Consider the following 13,854-nt stretch of genomic DNA (forward strand, 5'->3'; position numbering starts at 1 on the left):
GGTGGTTTAGAATTGTTGAAGTGAGCAGTTCCCAAAATTCCCTGATGGTGCCACCTTTCTGGCAGGTTGTTAGCATCCCACAATGCCCGTGTTCCATGGGACACACTTTGGAACAAGCTGCCATAAAGGAAGTTGGGGACCTAGGGTTAGTCTTGATGACAGCTAAAGTCGCTTTCAACCTAGGATTCTGGATTCTGTGTTCCCTCCAAGTTCCCCCTCAGCTGTGCTGCTGCTTTGCCCTGGTGCCCTGAGAGGCTCTCTTCCTAGGCCTAGACCAGCCCTGGGGAGCAGCCCTCCTGGTGGTCCCACCCTGTTGCTGGGGCTGAGCTTCTCCTGTCTCTCCTGCAGCTGCTGCGGCCTGTGTACCAGGAGGATGCCATCCCTGAAGGTGAGTCTACCCTCTTCTGCTGTGCCTTCCAACCAGGTGGGGATGGTGAGAGGTAGCTGGGAGGCTGGGCCTGGCCTCTCCCTCTGATTTCAGAGGCCTTCGTCACAGGGTCAACAACCCCTACTCTTTACACTGGGTATCTCCTCTCCTTCCCTGAACCAGACCTTTCTTCCTTGGAGCCTGAACTAAGAAGGCAGAGAGGGGCTGTGACCAGGGTAGTTTAAGAGATGGTCTGTTTAGGACTTAGGTTTTCAATCCGATTTGCTGAGCAGTCAGTACTGTAGGCACGTGGGCAGATCTGCAAGGACGGGGGAATGGAATTTGGAGCTGGAAGGTCTCAGGTTGGAGTTCTAGCCGTGTGACTTTGAACAACTCATGTCACCTCCCTGAGCCTTGTTTCTTTATCTGTAAAATGGGACTGATCCTTCCCACCTCGGAGGGTTGAGGGAGAATTCGAGGAGATAATGACTAGTGACTACCCAGAGAGAGCTAGACAGAGGGAGGGAAGTTGTCTTTGAAACACATGGATATCTCCGCTGTTTGCATGGATTCTTCTCCTCCTGACTTCAAATCCTGAGTCTCTTTTTGAAGGACCAGGGAGAGAAGCTGGGCTCAAAAGCAGTTCCTCCTCTTGGAAGTTGGAGAGCTCAGTCTTGATGCTGGAGCGGGCTCGCATTCCTTCAGGCCCTCCAAACCCCTGGTTCCCGTTGGTGTCTGGGAGGTTTAGACCAGCCTTGCCAGGTGGTCCATGATGGCCACATTGGGTGGGCTTGATGTTCCTCTGTGCCTTCCCAGTGCCATTTGGCCTCCGGCCTTGACAGACCACCTGCAGCCCCTCCCTTATTGTCTCCCTCGGGCAGTAGTGTGAAGACTTGCAGTGAATGGTTTGTAGCAGGTGCTTGGAAGCCTGCCTGTGCCTTCTGGGGTCACGGAGCTCAAAGTTGCTGATGGGGGACATCGTTGTTCTCTCCAGGCTGGTCATTTGAGCAGCTGGGCCTGGTCTGTTGGAAATGAATGGGTGTTCCTTTTGAGGAGAAATCTGAGAATGATTCCTTAGTGAGCTTATAAAAACACCCTTAGTTTTTAGGCCAGGCTGGAATGCCACTGCTAACTGGTGACTTCATGAAGGCCAAGGCCTGGCCGGCTTCTTTCTGTGGATCCAGTGCTGGACCCAGAGCCTGAAAGACACATGTACAGTAGCATTTCAGTTGAGTGATAGAAGGAGAATGACTTCGGTAGCCTCTGAGGGCTGCAGAACACAGTGTGTGAAGGGAGCTGGAGCATGTCTGCAGTGGCCTAGAGGTCAGGGATTGATTTTCTCTCAGCCTAAGAGATGCCACCAATCTCCCCTGGGACTCTCCCAACCTGGATACATGTTCTGATTCCCCTCTGAGGATACAGTACTTAGTGAACCAAGAAGGACAGATATCTAAGTCGCAGGGGTGGGGAGTTGACAAGGTGGAGAGGATGATGATGTTTGCAGCAACAGTAGCCTTTTTTGTATTAAGATCTTCACTGTACTTTGTGTATTCTGCTACCCAAGGACATCTTTGCTCTTTACCAGGATCAAATCTTCACAGCTCTGGGGTTCAGAGAGAGAGAGGGTGGACTTCAGGACACAGGACTTCCTTTATTAAGATTTATTTATGCATCTAAGAGCTGGGGTATAGGCCAGAGGTGTGAGGTTGGGGTGGGGGTAAGAGAATTCACCAGAGACAGAGTGGGGAGCAAAACAGGTGGATATGCTGAAATACACTGCTGAGGGGAGTAGCAAGCGAGACAGGAGAGGCCTGCCGTGCCATGTGGGTTAGCTCCCTGGCCAGGGATCAAACTTTTGCTGCAGTGGCTGACGATAGCTGATAGTGCTGAGATTTAACTCCTTGTGCCACCAGGGAGGTCCACACAGGACTTAGACATACTTGGGGGTTCTCCAGAGGTTATGTCTGTCACAAGGGTGCCAATTTCTGTCCCCTACTTTGTCTGGACTGCCTGACCTCCTTTCAGGAGGGGGCGTTGAACCATTTTGAGTTGAATAAGTTCTGGTGCCATTCTGGGCCCTGGGGCACCTACTGGCCTGTGGTTGGCATCTTTCCTGGGGCCCCTGGGGCCCTCGGCATTGTCCCCTGCCCTGTGAGGTCAGTCTGACCTCAGATTTGCCACTGCCGGGTGGGATGACTGCCAGGGCTCACCTCGGAAGCTGGAGCAAAGCTGAGTAATTACTGTGTTTTGTCAGTGAAGCAGATGTTAGCGTAAAAAAGGGTGAGGTGGGGGTTTGGACCAGAGCTTGTAATAAGAAGGCAGAGTGTGGGGGAAGAGAGGAAGTCAAGGTGTTTTCCTTCACAGAGCTCAGTAGCTGCGTTGCAACCTGGACCATTTTTAAAAAGAAACTTCAAAAATGTGTTTTGCAGAGCCACACCCAAAGGTACCCATTGTCCAGAGTGTCCTAGTGTTTATGGAGATGGGGCACTAGGGTGGGAGAGCCACAAAGCCTGGGTTGAACCTGTCTTATAGTCTTTATTGCCCAAATAACCGTGGACATGTCACCCAGACTTCCTAGGCTTCAGTTGCCATGTCTATGAAATAGGGCCAAGAAGACTTCTGCTGTCTAAAGCAGAGGTGTGTGTCCGGTGGTCTATTCATGACTCTTTTGGGCCAAGGTGAAGATCTATGACAGCCAGTGGAGCTGGGCTAGGGCAGGGCAAGAATGGATTCTCTGAAAGCCCTGTACCTGGGCATCACAGGGCCTGATTCCAGTATCAGTAAACAGTAACTTTCCTCTTTGTTGTGGTTTATTTTGCCTCTGTCCCTGGCTTGTCATCCTGTGTGGTTTTGCCTTTTCTGACCTTATTAGGCCATGTTAAAGTAGATTGTTGACTTCCAGGCCCTGTAACCCCCTTTGCACTATGGCTTAGGGCTCAGTAGCCCTGTCCTAATGCAGCCCCAAAGGGTGGATTTTTCATTGGCTTGGGGTTTGTAATAATCCCTGATGCACTTATACTCTGGAACCATCCACCAACCCCTTCCCTATCAGGTCTCTTTTGTGAGCCTCCCACCTATAAGGCAGTGACCTGTGTTGTCTCCACTTTGCAGAACTCTGGCTGAGAGGGGGAAGGAAGCTGTTCAGGGTTGCACAGCAAGTCTCTGGGGATGCCAGTGCTCAAGTTCAGGGGTCACGTCCAACTCCAATTTAGTGTGACTCTGGAGACCCAGCATGGGTTCTTTCTGCAAAGGGAGGGGCCTGAGCTCATGCTTGGGCCTGACCTGATGAGGACCCGAGCGACTTCTTGCACCTGCCTTACTGCCCCATTCTGGGCTCATGCTCTTTTTGCTCCTCTAAAACAGGCAGGAAGTGGTTTATGTGACTATGGTCTGAGCACTGCCCCAAGATGCAGCTGTGATCGGTGGTCACTTGTCGGGGGAGTCGACTTGTTTTTCTCACCCTACTGGGTGAGAAGGGGCATGAGGTGGGCGGAGGAAGCAAGTATGAAACCTTCTGAGCTGAGAGCTTCTTCTGAGGCCATGGACCTCGCGTTGGTGGGGAGCCTCCCCGAGATGTAGTTGGGGGTCATGTCTCCTGTTCACCCCCTGGCTGCCAGGGGTAGGAGGGAAGGCAGGAGGAGACCTGAACTGGGCACCCAGGTCAGGGAGGGCTGGTCAATGACACACTGGCCAGCAGGAGTCCTCAGAGTGGGGCCCAGGTACGTGAGCAGCCTGATTGCTTGGGAATCCCTGATTTTTAGCTACGCTGTGTTTTGCTTCTCTGCCCCCAGGATGAGATGTGATAAAGACCTGTAAGCCACCCCTGCCACTGCAGCCTTTTGCTCTTTCCCTGGGGATGTTTTTCTCTCTTCTTGTCTTTCTCCTCCTCTTCCTCCCTCCCTCCTTTTTCTGATTGGAATCATCTGTGACTTGGTGGCCAAGCTGGCAGTACCTCCTAGCTGTGATTCCCGAGGATTCCTAGGCTGCCTCGGGGCACCTGATGCACCTCTTTTCCCAGTGGAGGCCCCACAATGACAAGAATCACACAAAGTCTGAGCTCACTGACCGGTGTCCAGGTCTTGTCCTGAGGGCTTTCCTTGGAGCGTATCATGCAGTCTTCACAGCAGCCCCAGGAGCTGGCACTGATGTTGCAGTTGAGCAAATTCAGACTCAGAGGGGGATGTGAGTCACCCGAGGCCACAAGCTAGCAAGCAGAGTGGGATTTGGGCTCAGCCTTTAGCTCCAGAGCTGGTGCTCTTTCCAGAGACTGGAGCAGCAGCTATGATTCCTTTTTGTGCGTTGACTTGCTTTGGAGCCAGGCTGCTCTAGCTCTGTGGCTAGCAGAGGGTAGGCCCTGATACATCATGGGAAAGCCTGGTGTCTGTTGCCACTACAGGGACAGGTCTCCAGTCCTTTGTCATGGGGCCCTGGAGGCTGTGGATCGGTGGCTCTGCTGGGCATGTGCAGGGGATGGTGGCGCGGTGGCAAAAGGAGTGCACGCTCTGCCACATAGGACGGTCGCTGCTCTGCTCTGATTGATTCTTTGGGGGACTGTGGGCCCGGGAAGTCATATCTTCTGATTTTTTAAATCTGAAAGATTTTCTGATTTCTAGAAGTATGAGACCAAACTGAATCAGACCCTGAGTCACCAAATAGGGATGCCGGCTCCTTTAATTGGGTGGTTCCCAGCTCCGTCCTAGGCAGGAGTTGCTGTCCTGGGCTGTCAGTAGCTCCTGTAGGAGTGTGGGGGATTCTCTAGGGCCTGAGACTCTTCTGCAGTGGGCCTGTGTTCTCAGCACCTTGCTCAGGCCCTGGCTTACCACTGACATGGGGATTCCCCTGAATGTGTACTCATTCTGCAGAGGGGGTGCTTTTGCAGTGGTGATAGAAATGCCTTATGGAATTGATCTCTATTCCACAGAATCAGGGAGCCCTACTAAAGGAAAGTCCTACACGGGCCTGGGGAAGAAGTCCAGGCTGATGAAGACGGTGCAGACCGTGAAGGGCCATGGGAATTACCAGAACTGCCCAGTCATGAGGCCGCATACCTCCCACTCAAGCTATGGAACCTACGTCACCCTCGCCCCCAAGGTCCTGGTATTCCCTGTCTTTGTTCAGGTGAGCTGGTGACTTACCCCAAGGGTTCCTTCAAGAGGAGGTGAGAAAGGGGGTGCCCTTCACCCCAGGACTCAGGGATGACATGTCATTCCAGGTCTGAGGGCCCTCCACTGCAGATAAGAAACACAGATAGCTTCAAGGACTCAGGATTCTGGAGGAACAGAAGTTTCCAGGGGGAGAAACAGGGAAGCCCAGACATGAGGGGATTCTCCTACCTATCCACCAGTCTCCCCTTTTTCTGGGGACAGGCCAGCCACACAACAGCTGCATGTTATAATATCACAAGGCCTGTTTGCCAAGGCTCCTGCTTCCTGGCCCGTCAGCGGCCTGTTGTTGGTCAAGGGAGAATCTCGAGCTGGCATCTTGTCTGATCTCCTTGGTCTCAGTGAACAGGTCTGGCCAGTATTCATTCAGATCTCTTCTTCTGTTCTCCCTCTCTTCTTCTCCCCAGTGCCCCTTCTCCTTAGAATCACCTTTCTTTATTCCATCACCCAGATATAATCTGTGTAAAACATTTCCAGTCTCTTCTGTACATATACATATTAAAAAACAAAACAAAAACATATTACATGTTTAAGACTGCATATTAAGATGCAAATACACACATAAAACAGAACAAAACAAACGGGTCTTATAGTGCATCTTCTATCCTGTTGCCTTTTTTAAACCAAGACTACACCATGAACACTTCCCACATGGTCTAGGATTCTTTGCATCTGTGTTATGTAGGGGCTGCACATTATTCTGGTCTATGGATGTGCCATACTTACTGAACCAGTTCTTTATTCAGACATGTATGTTCTGTCTACTTCTGTGATGACAGTGTGTGTACATGTATTGCCTCTCCAATTGTTTTCCTGGGGAGAGATCTCTGGAAGTGGAATGACCAGGTCAGGGGTCATTAACATTTTAAAGACTCTTTCTACATACTGCAAACTGCTTCCAGAACAACTCTATTATTTCAGACTCTCAGCAGCAGCATGACCGTCGGGTCTTTCTCTGGTCTCCCTGGCACCCACAGCTTGGGCCATCCCAAATCCATCCCATGGATTTTAGAGCTCACTCTTTTCTGCATACAACTAAGATCCAGCAGGTGATACGCCTCTTTCTAGCCACCTCCCTCAGGAGGGCCTGGCCTTTCCTAGGATGGAACACAAAGATCTTGGCATCCATAAGGTTCATGCTCATTTTCACTTCTGTATCTATAAAAAATTAAAATTAGCTTTTAAAAAGTTATAACCTTTCAATTGTCAAATATATCAGCCACCAATGGTATGACACTCGAACATACAGTTCAATAGATAATGATAAAGCTGCTCTCTGCTAAGATAAAAGCATTTGCTGTTGCACAACCCCAGAAGCCTGACTCTCTCTCCTCAATAGTAATGCCCTCCTCCCACCAGACGTAGCCACCAGCCTGACTTGATGATAACCATTTCCTGGCTTTTCTTTCATTTAACCATCTGGGTGTGATTTCCTATAAATGACAAGTCCCATTTGACCTTCTTTTGGCATTGTTTAATGGGCCCATGCTCTGTCTACTCTTCCTGGCCTTTTGTCTCACCATTTGTAAGATCCATCCAGGTTGCTGTGTGTAGCTGACTTTTGTCTCATTCTCTTTCTTCTGGCACCTTCCTGGTGTAGGATACCTAGAAGCCAGTTGGTAAATGTGTGTTCCCGAGAAGTCTTGCCGAGTGGTCCAGAGCTTAGGAATCCAGAGCTTTCGCTAGATGAGGCTCAGCAGGAGCTACAGGCTCCTCGGTGGTTAGGGGGCAGGACAGTGAGATGGTATGAGAGGTATGGGTGAGAATTAGCCTCTGGGAACTGATGACTGAGATGGGGCCTGTTAAGTGTGTTATGAATGTAGAGCAGGGGTTGACATAGCCTCGAAGGTACTCTTTGACCAAATCCGGCACTGTTGGCGGTATCCTGAGAGCCCAGACCTGACAGCGGGGACCTTTAGGCCAGGCATGAACAGGAAAGATGAGGGAGTATGGGGGCTGGGAGCTAAAGGGGGTGGTGGGGGGGCGGGGGGACTGCAAGGGCCTAAACATGTGGTTGGACTTCCTGCCAGAGAGTGCAGCTATCACGGTGAGGGTTGCTGGGGAAGGTGACAGCAACAGTTCTGCACAGTGTCCGTCTTTCTGTTTACATCTGTGTTGGGGTTCTTGAGGTAGGGGGAGCATCTTCTAGAAGGTTATCAGTGGCCAACTTTGGCAAACTACCTCCTCTCTCCCTACCAGCTCCATCAGGCCTCTTTGAACTGCCCCCCTTGTTCTCAGCCCTTAGATCTCTGTAACCCTGCCCGGACCCTCCTACTCTCAGAAGAGCTGCTGCTGTACGAAGGGAGGAACAAGGCTGCCGAGGTAAGACTCACGTGTGCTCCCCGCAGAATTCCCTGGTGGACTGCGTGCCCCTCTCTCTTGTCCCCTAATTCTGCTTTCTTCCTCATGGTCTTAGAATCATATAGTCTCAGGGCAGAAAAGACCCAAATGGCCTTCCACCCCCCTCCTTACTGTCCTTACCAATGGCTTCCCAGCCTTTTCTTGTACATTGCCAGTGATGGGGAGTTTGCCACCTCTCAAAGCTGTTTAGCTTATTTTTGATGGCTAGAAAATTTTCTCAACCCCTAGAGACATCCCACTGTTTATCCCAACTTCCTCTAAGGAGCAGAAAAAGGTGGCCATTTACCCCTGTTGTGATGAGTGGTTTTGTAGAAGAGAAAGTCAGACCTGTTAGCCAAAGAGACTTTTGAGAGCGGCACCAGTTACCTGGGTCTTCTGGGTCTGTATTAAATCAAATCCTCTTCTGAGGAATAAGTCTATGACTGCTCCTGGACTCCACCTCTGCCAAGAGCAGGCCAGGTGCAGAGGTTATGCCATTCCTCCGGGGAGCTGGCCCCAGTTTATCTCTGACAGCGTGTGTGTGTGTGTGTGTGTGTGTGTGTGTGTGTGTGTGTGTGTGTGTGATTTCACTCACCCACAGTCTTAGATCTGGCCACGTGCCAGTGCAGTCCCATGAGCTGGAGGCTCCTTGGGCATAGACACTGTACCCTGAGGTCTAGCTGTCTACCTGGGGCCTTGAAGAGAGGAGAGAGCTTGCTGCAGAGCAGATACTGACTCAGAGCTGGCAATGGGGTTTGGCTGAGCTGAGTGGCAGCTTGGTGAGACAGAAAGATCAGGAAACTGGGAGGTGGGAAACAGATAGCCATGACTCCTTTCTCTCTCAGTCTTCTCATCTCAACTGTGTGTGTGTGTGTAGCAAGGGCAGGGCAGGAGGTTGGCTGACCCCTAAGGGCCCTTCCAGCCTTAGCATCTGGGACATTCTGTTGAATTGTGGTGAACACAAATGGCTGCTCTTGCTTTTTCTACCAGTAGCCAGAACTCATCTATTCCAGATGAGCTCTGTCTCTTGCAGGAGAGCTCCCTGGGAACACTTCAGGGTGATTGCCACCATGCTGGCATTGCTCTGGGCCTCTTCGATGGGTGCTTTCTCAAGGGCCTTGGCACGTCTTCTGAATAACCTCTGCAGGAACGAAGGGGGCATTTGAGTTTTAGGAACAAGAAGTCATTTGGAGCTGTACTTGGTGATAAGTGTGTGGTAGATCTAAATCTGTTGGCTGAGGGTCAGAAAGTGTGGTGTGATTGTCCATTCACCAGACTCAGAAGAAGGCACTTAGCAATGGCAGGCACCCCAAAACATTCACCGAAGTCTCAATCTCCTCTTTTGTTTGTCCCCTCACCATTAAGCCTTCGAACACTGAGCACTTATTGGGTATCCTCACTGTGCATGCATTTTATAGACTTGATCCCAATTAGCTCTTACAGCTCCTCCCACCATCCCACGAGTGGCACAATTGTCCCCTTTGTAGAGATGAGAAAACTGAGTCTCCAGTGAGATTAACTGGGGCCTGAGAATCTCAGGATTGCAAGGGACAAACCTAGGACCAGTTTCCAGCTCTCTGGCTCAGCTCTTTGCATGCTCCATGCTGCCTCTGGCATGTTTGTTAAAAACAAACGAGCAACCGCAAGCAGAAGCCAGAGCTGATGACAGTTCCTGTCTGTTCAGTACATCCTTGCCTACTGGATCTCTGGGGCCTTGGAACTGAGACCCCCTTTTGGAGATGGAAAGAAATAATTTGAAATCAAGGAAAATCAAGACTTTTTTTCCTTGAAGTATACTAGGAAGCAAATATGTGGTTCTTGCTATCCTGTCATGTTATTCCGGTAAAAAAGATAAACCAAATTCAAGGGGGATTTGGCTAAGATGGTAGAATCTGAGTGTTGGTTGGCCTTCAGGAGTTATCTCTTCTAATTGCTTCCCTGTAACTTCCCAACCAGTGGTTTTCCAGCCAGTTCTGGAGTCTGAGGGGCAGCCCTGCCAGGCAATGGAAGCAACCTAAATTGTATAAAGTCTTCCCTAATGCTCATCAGAACTCTTTATTCCTGGAATGTTCCCTCTTGGTTCCTTGTCCAGTGTGCTAATGTCTGTGAGCTGATCCAGTCTATGAGGTGATCCAGCCACCCCCCTCCTAGAAGTCACTTGATTAATGTGTCCTGAGATCAAATCAGTACTTTGGAGCAACCTCATTTATACATGGAAACAATAGTTACTGAACTTCTCCAACGAAGACTGACTCTGTGCTAGAGCTTTCAGGAGTACTGTGGGCCCCAAGTTAGACACGCCCTCACTTTTTACTTGTCTCACTGAGTTTACCATTAACTAAGGCACCAAAGTCTTTTCTGCCAGCCCTGCCCTGGGCGGGATTCCCAAGAGGAAGCTTGCTTAGGGCTACTTGAGAGTGACCCTCTAAGTTGCAAGGATTTCCTTACCAAGCAATCCTGCAACCCAGGGTCCTTTGGAAAACAGATGTTTCCAAGGAGCAAGTATGGGGAAGACACCTGGCGGTCTCCCTGGCCTGTTGTGAAGGTGGCATGAAGATGGACATCATTCCACTGTGGGCTGCTGTGGCTTCTGCTGGACTCAGGCCAGCAGGATGCTGGTGAGATGGAAGAGGGGTCCCCCTGACCCTCCCCAGCACACTTGCCCCTCTGCTCTGTCTCCTGCTGTGTGCCAGTTCTGCCCTTTCCCTGACCGGACCTTTGGGAAAATTCTTCCTTCAGGCTTTAATCACTTCCTGTCTAGACCTCATTCTCAGCTCTGGAAATCAAGGCCAGGGCATGGGCTTGGGACTTTTCTCACTTTGCCTCTGGCTTTTCCCTATTTGCCATCCATCCAGCTCTGGGCCATTTATTGAATTCTTAGGCTCCTGACAGACTGTTTCCCTCAACCCTTCCCTTGCCAGCTTCCCTGTGGGGCTGGAGGTGACTAACAGGTTAACCTTGAGTGGGTCAGGGATTCGCCTGAGGATTTGCCTGTGCTGAGCTAGTTTAGAACCTTCTCCCTTTCACTGCTTGGACTTTGAAGTCTTTCCTCAGACAACCAGCTTCTCACGTCCTTCTCAGCTCTTGGATCATTTTCTTCATTATTTTGGCCTCCTTTTTAGTGCCTCTTCAGAGTCTTTCGCATTCAAGGAAAAGACAGCAGTAGTTGTAGTGCTGCCTTTTCCTATACAGAGAACTCGGGTCTCACACTAGGCAATGGTCCCTGACTGTGCATCTTGGGACACTTCACTTCACCTTGGGACACGTCACAGTCCACCTCTCTGAGCTGCAGGGCTCTCCTCTGTAAAAAGGTCAATGATGCCATTGTCTTCAGTGTTGATTTCTGTTTGTTGTTGAGCAGAAAGTAAGTCCTCAGCAAATAGTGGCTTCTGTTGGAACAGGGCCGTGGTGAGAAGGGCCTTGGCTGGCCTCACCTTCAGGACGCCTTCCAGCTCAGGGTCCTAAGCCCTCATGGGCGCCTCTGAGCCTCCTGTTGTGTCTATGGCCCTCAAACCTGAAACCCTCTTTTTCCCTCAAACCTCTGTTTGTACTAAGCTCAAGAACCAAGTGGTACTTTAAAAAGGATTTATGTATTTTGAAATTACAAAAGTAGCAGATTCCCACTGTAGAGTAGTACAATTTAAGCAGCAAGTGTGAAGTAAAATCCTATTTCCTAGAGTGAAGAGTGCAGTGAGTATCTTAGACATTTAAAAAATGTCTAAATACAGGCAGATGTATAATTTTGCTTTACTCTAGGTATTTTTGCACATGGCACTATTTTGACTTGTGATGGACAGATTTTCATTCCTACCCACATAGCTCTCCTTTATTCTTTTAATGGTTACATGCAGTTCTGCCACATGAAGGCAGGGTACTGGATTGTATTCACTCTCTCTAATGGTTATTTATATTCTTTCTTTTCCAATGGCAGAAATGCTGCTGAGAACACCTCGTATGTTCTTATTTATAGATGGTTATATATGCTTCTGTGGTACAGGGTCTTAGAGGTGGAGCTGGTAGTTCGTCTTTAATGGTCTGATAGCTAAATGTCAACATACTGATTTTTTAAACTTCACTGACAACCCAGTGCACTCTCACTGTGGCCCTTAGTTGTACATGCCAAGTACTCCTGGCCAGCTCTCAAAGAAGTGAAGTATTGGGTTTTGACACCTGAAAAGGAAAGTCATGCAATTAATAATACTTTGCTTTCTTCGAAGGACCTAAAATTGGCTTTTATTGCTTATGACCAAAGACCACTGTAGGCTTTGCAAAACAAAGATCAGTGTAATCTTTAGTGGCTTTAGGGGATCAAGTAGATTTTTTTAAGCATAAAAATATGCTGAGCATGCCTGTTTGTTTACCTATAATGTCTAAAAATAGCTTTCTCCTTTATTTTTGGAGCAGCTACTTATAAAAGAGATAAAAGTTATGTACATGTCTGTATTGGAGCGTAAGTAACTAGCTATTTTTTTTTTTTTAACTGATTGCACATTAATGCAGCTAGAACTACCCGCAAGGGATTTGGTAATAATGCCTCCTCCATTGCATGACGCTTCAGTTCTCAGTCTACATAGAGCTTGTGAAAGGAGCTAAGGAGAGAACTGGGCAGGGACTGTCTCGGTTTGCATAGATGACAAGACTGAGGCTGTGGGTGTCCGGGGAACTTAACCAATTTTTCATGGTAAGTTAGAATTGGAGCCTCGTGACTTCTGATTCCAAGTCCAGTGCTTGTTTAGCCAGATATTTTGAGGTGAATATAAGCAAATGTGGAGCTTCCCCCAGCTCAAGGGTGACTCCAAGCCCAGGGTACTGGGCTGGAGAGTCCAGGGGTGTTTGGTCCCAGATGTGGGCCCGTGAGAGGATCGGGCTATGGAGAGGTTTGTGGGGGGCCATCTGCCATGGAGGGTGAAGGTCATTTTTATTCTGTCTACATCTTTCTACTCTGAGAAGTGGCAGTATAGAAAACTGCAAAGCAAAGGGGCAGTTTCACTGCCGGCCAGACTCTACCTGAGATGACAAGGACCTGGACTGCCAAGGGGAGTCATGGCTCCTGGCCTCTGGGGCAGCAGCGCAGCCAGTTCTGTTCGCTTTCTCCCAATGTAGGTGACACTGTTTGCCTACTCGGACCTGCTGCTCTTCACCAAGGAGGACGAGCCAGGTCGCTGCAATGTGCTGAGGAACCCCCTCTACCTCCAGAGTGTGAAGCTTCAGGAAGGTAAGTGCATCCTGAGAAGCCTTGGGCCCCTCCCACCTGCCCTCAGGCTAGCCTGCATGCTCAACTTGGGTTCAGCCCCTGTGGTCAGCTCCTGCCCTTGGGCTGGTAGGCTCTTAGGTGCTGATATTCCATTTTAGGCCAGCAAGCCTCCCTAGCCACCCTGAACTTTGCATGAGATTTGTTTTCCAGGGAAGTTTCAGGGAGGCCATGGAGTGGAATGGGAAGAATTTTGGATCAGATAGGTCTGTGTTTGAATCTTTACCATGCCCCCTCTCCTGTGTGACTCTGGGCAAGTTACTCAACCTCTCTGAGCCTATTTCTTGATGTGTAAATGTGGGAGACTAATCAGATCTCAGAAGGTTGTTGTGAATATTAAATTTGGTCATATAGGCAAAGTGCTGGGCCCACCTCTTGTGCCCAGTAGATGCTGGCTGTTTCTGGGACAGGAGACCACTGTTCCTTCTGCACTCACTGCATCCCCCCCCGCCAGAGGCCCAGGAAGCCGGAGCAGGGGTGGCTGGGTGCTGGTAAGCTGGAGCACGAGGGAGCATGAAGTGAGTCTGTACCCGCAATTTTCCATCGTGCCCTGTCCACTCGGGAACGGAAAGCCGGTTGGGAGGGTCCGTGGAGAGGTTTGGTTTGGCGCCTAAGGTCTCTGCTGAAAGGGGCTCAATTTCCTCTCCCAGATTAATGAAAACAACAACAAGACCTGTTTGAGCATGGGTGACAGGGGCAGGGAGGAAAATATTACCCGACGAAAGAATTCTGTT

The 13,854-nt window shown here is 49.8% G+C and overlaps 1 protein-coding gene across 6 annotated transcripts in view; it reads left to right on the forward strand.

Annotated features, from left to right (window-relative positions):
* RGS3 (regulator of G protein signaling 3) overlaps window positions 1-13,854 on the forward strand; it is a 140,329-nt gene that overhangs the window by 57,933 nt on the left and 68,542 nt on the right. For all 6 annotated transcript variants that reach the window (XM_054689374.1, XM_054689375.1, XM_037493566.2 and 3 more), the window contains 4 exons: window positions 349-388; window positions 5,289-5,485; window positions 7,768-7,851; window positions 12,973-13,084. In XM_054689374.1, the coding sequence (XP_054545349.1) occupies window positions 349-388; window positions 5,289-5,485; window positions 7,768-7,851; window positions 12,973-13,084 (433 nt within the window). The remainder of the gene's footprint in view (window positions 1-348; window positions 389-5,288; window positions 5,486-7,767; window positions 7,852-12,972; window positions 13,085-13,854) is intronic.

The sequence above is a fragment of the Talpa occidentalis genome, unplaced genomic scaffold (assembly GCF_014898055.3).
Source record: "Talpa occidentalis isolate TD23 unplaced genomic scaffold, MPIMG_talOcc4v2.1 talOcc4.7, whole genome shotgun sequence".
Classification (NCBI taxonomy): domain Eukaryota; kingdom Metazoa; phylum Chordata; class Mammalia; order Eulipotyphla; family Talpidae; genus Talpa; species Talpa occidentalis.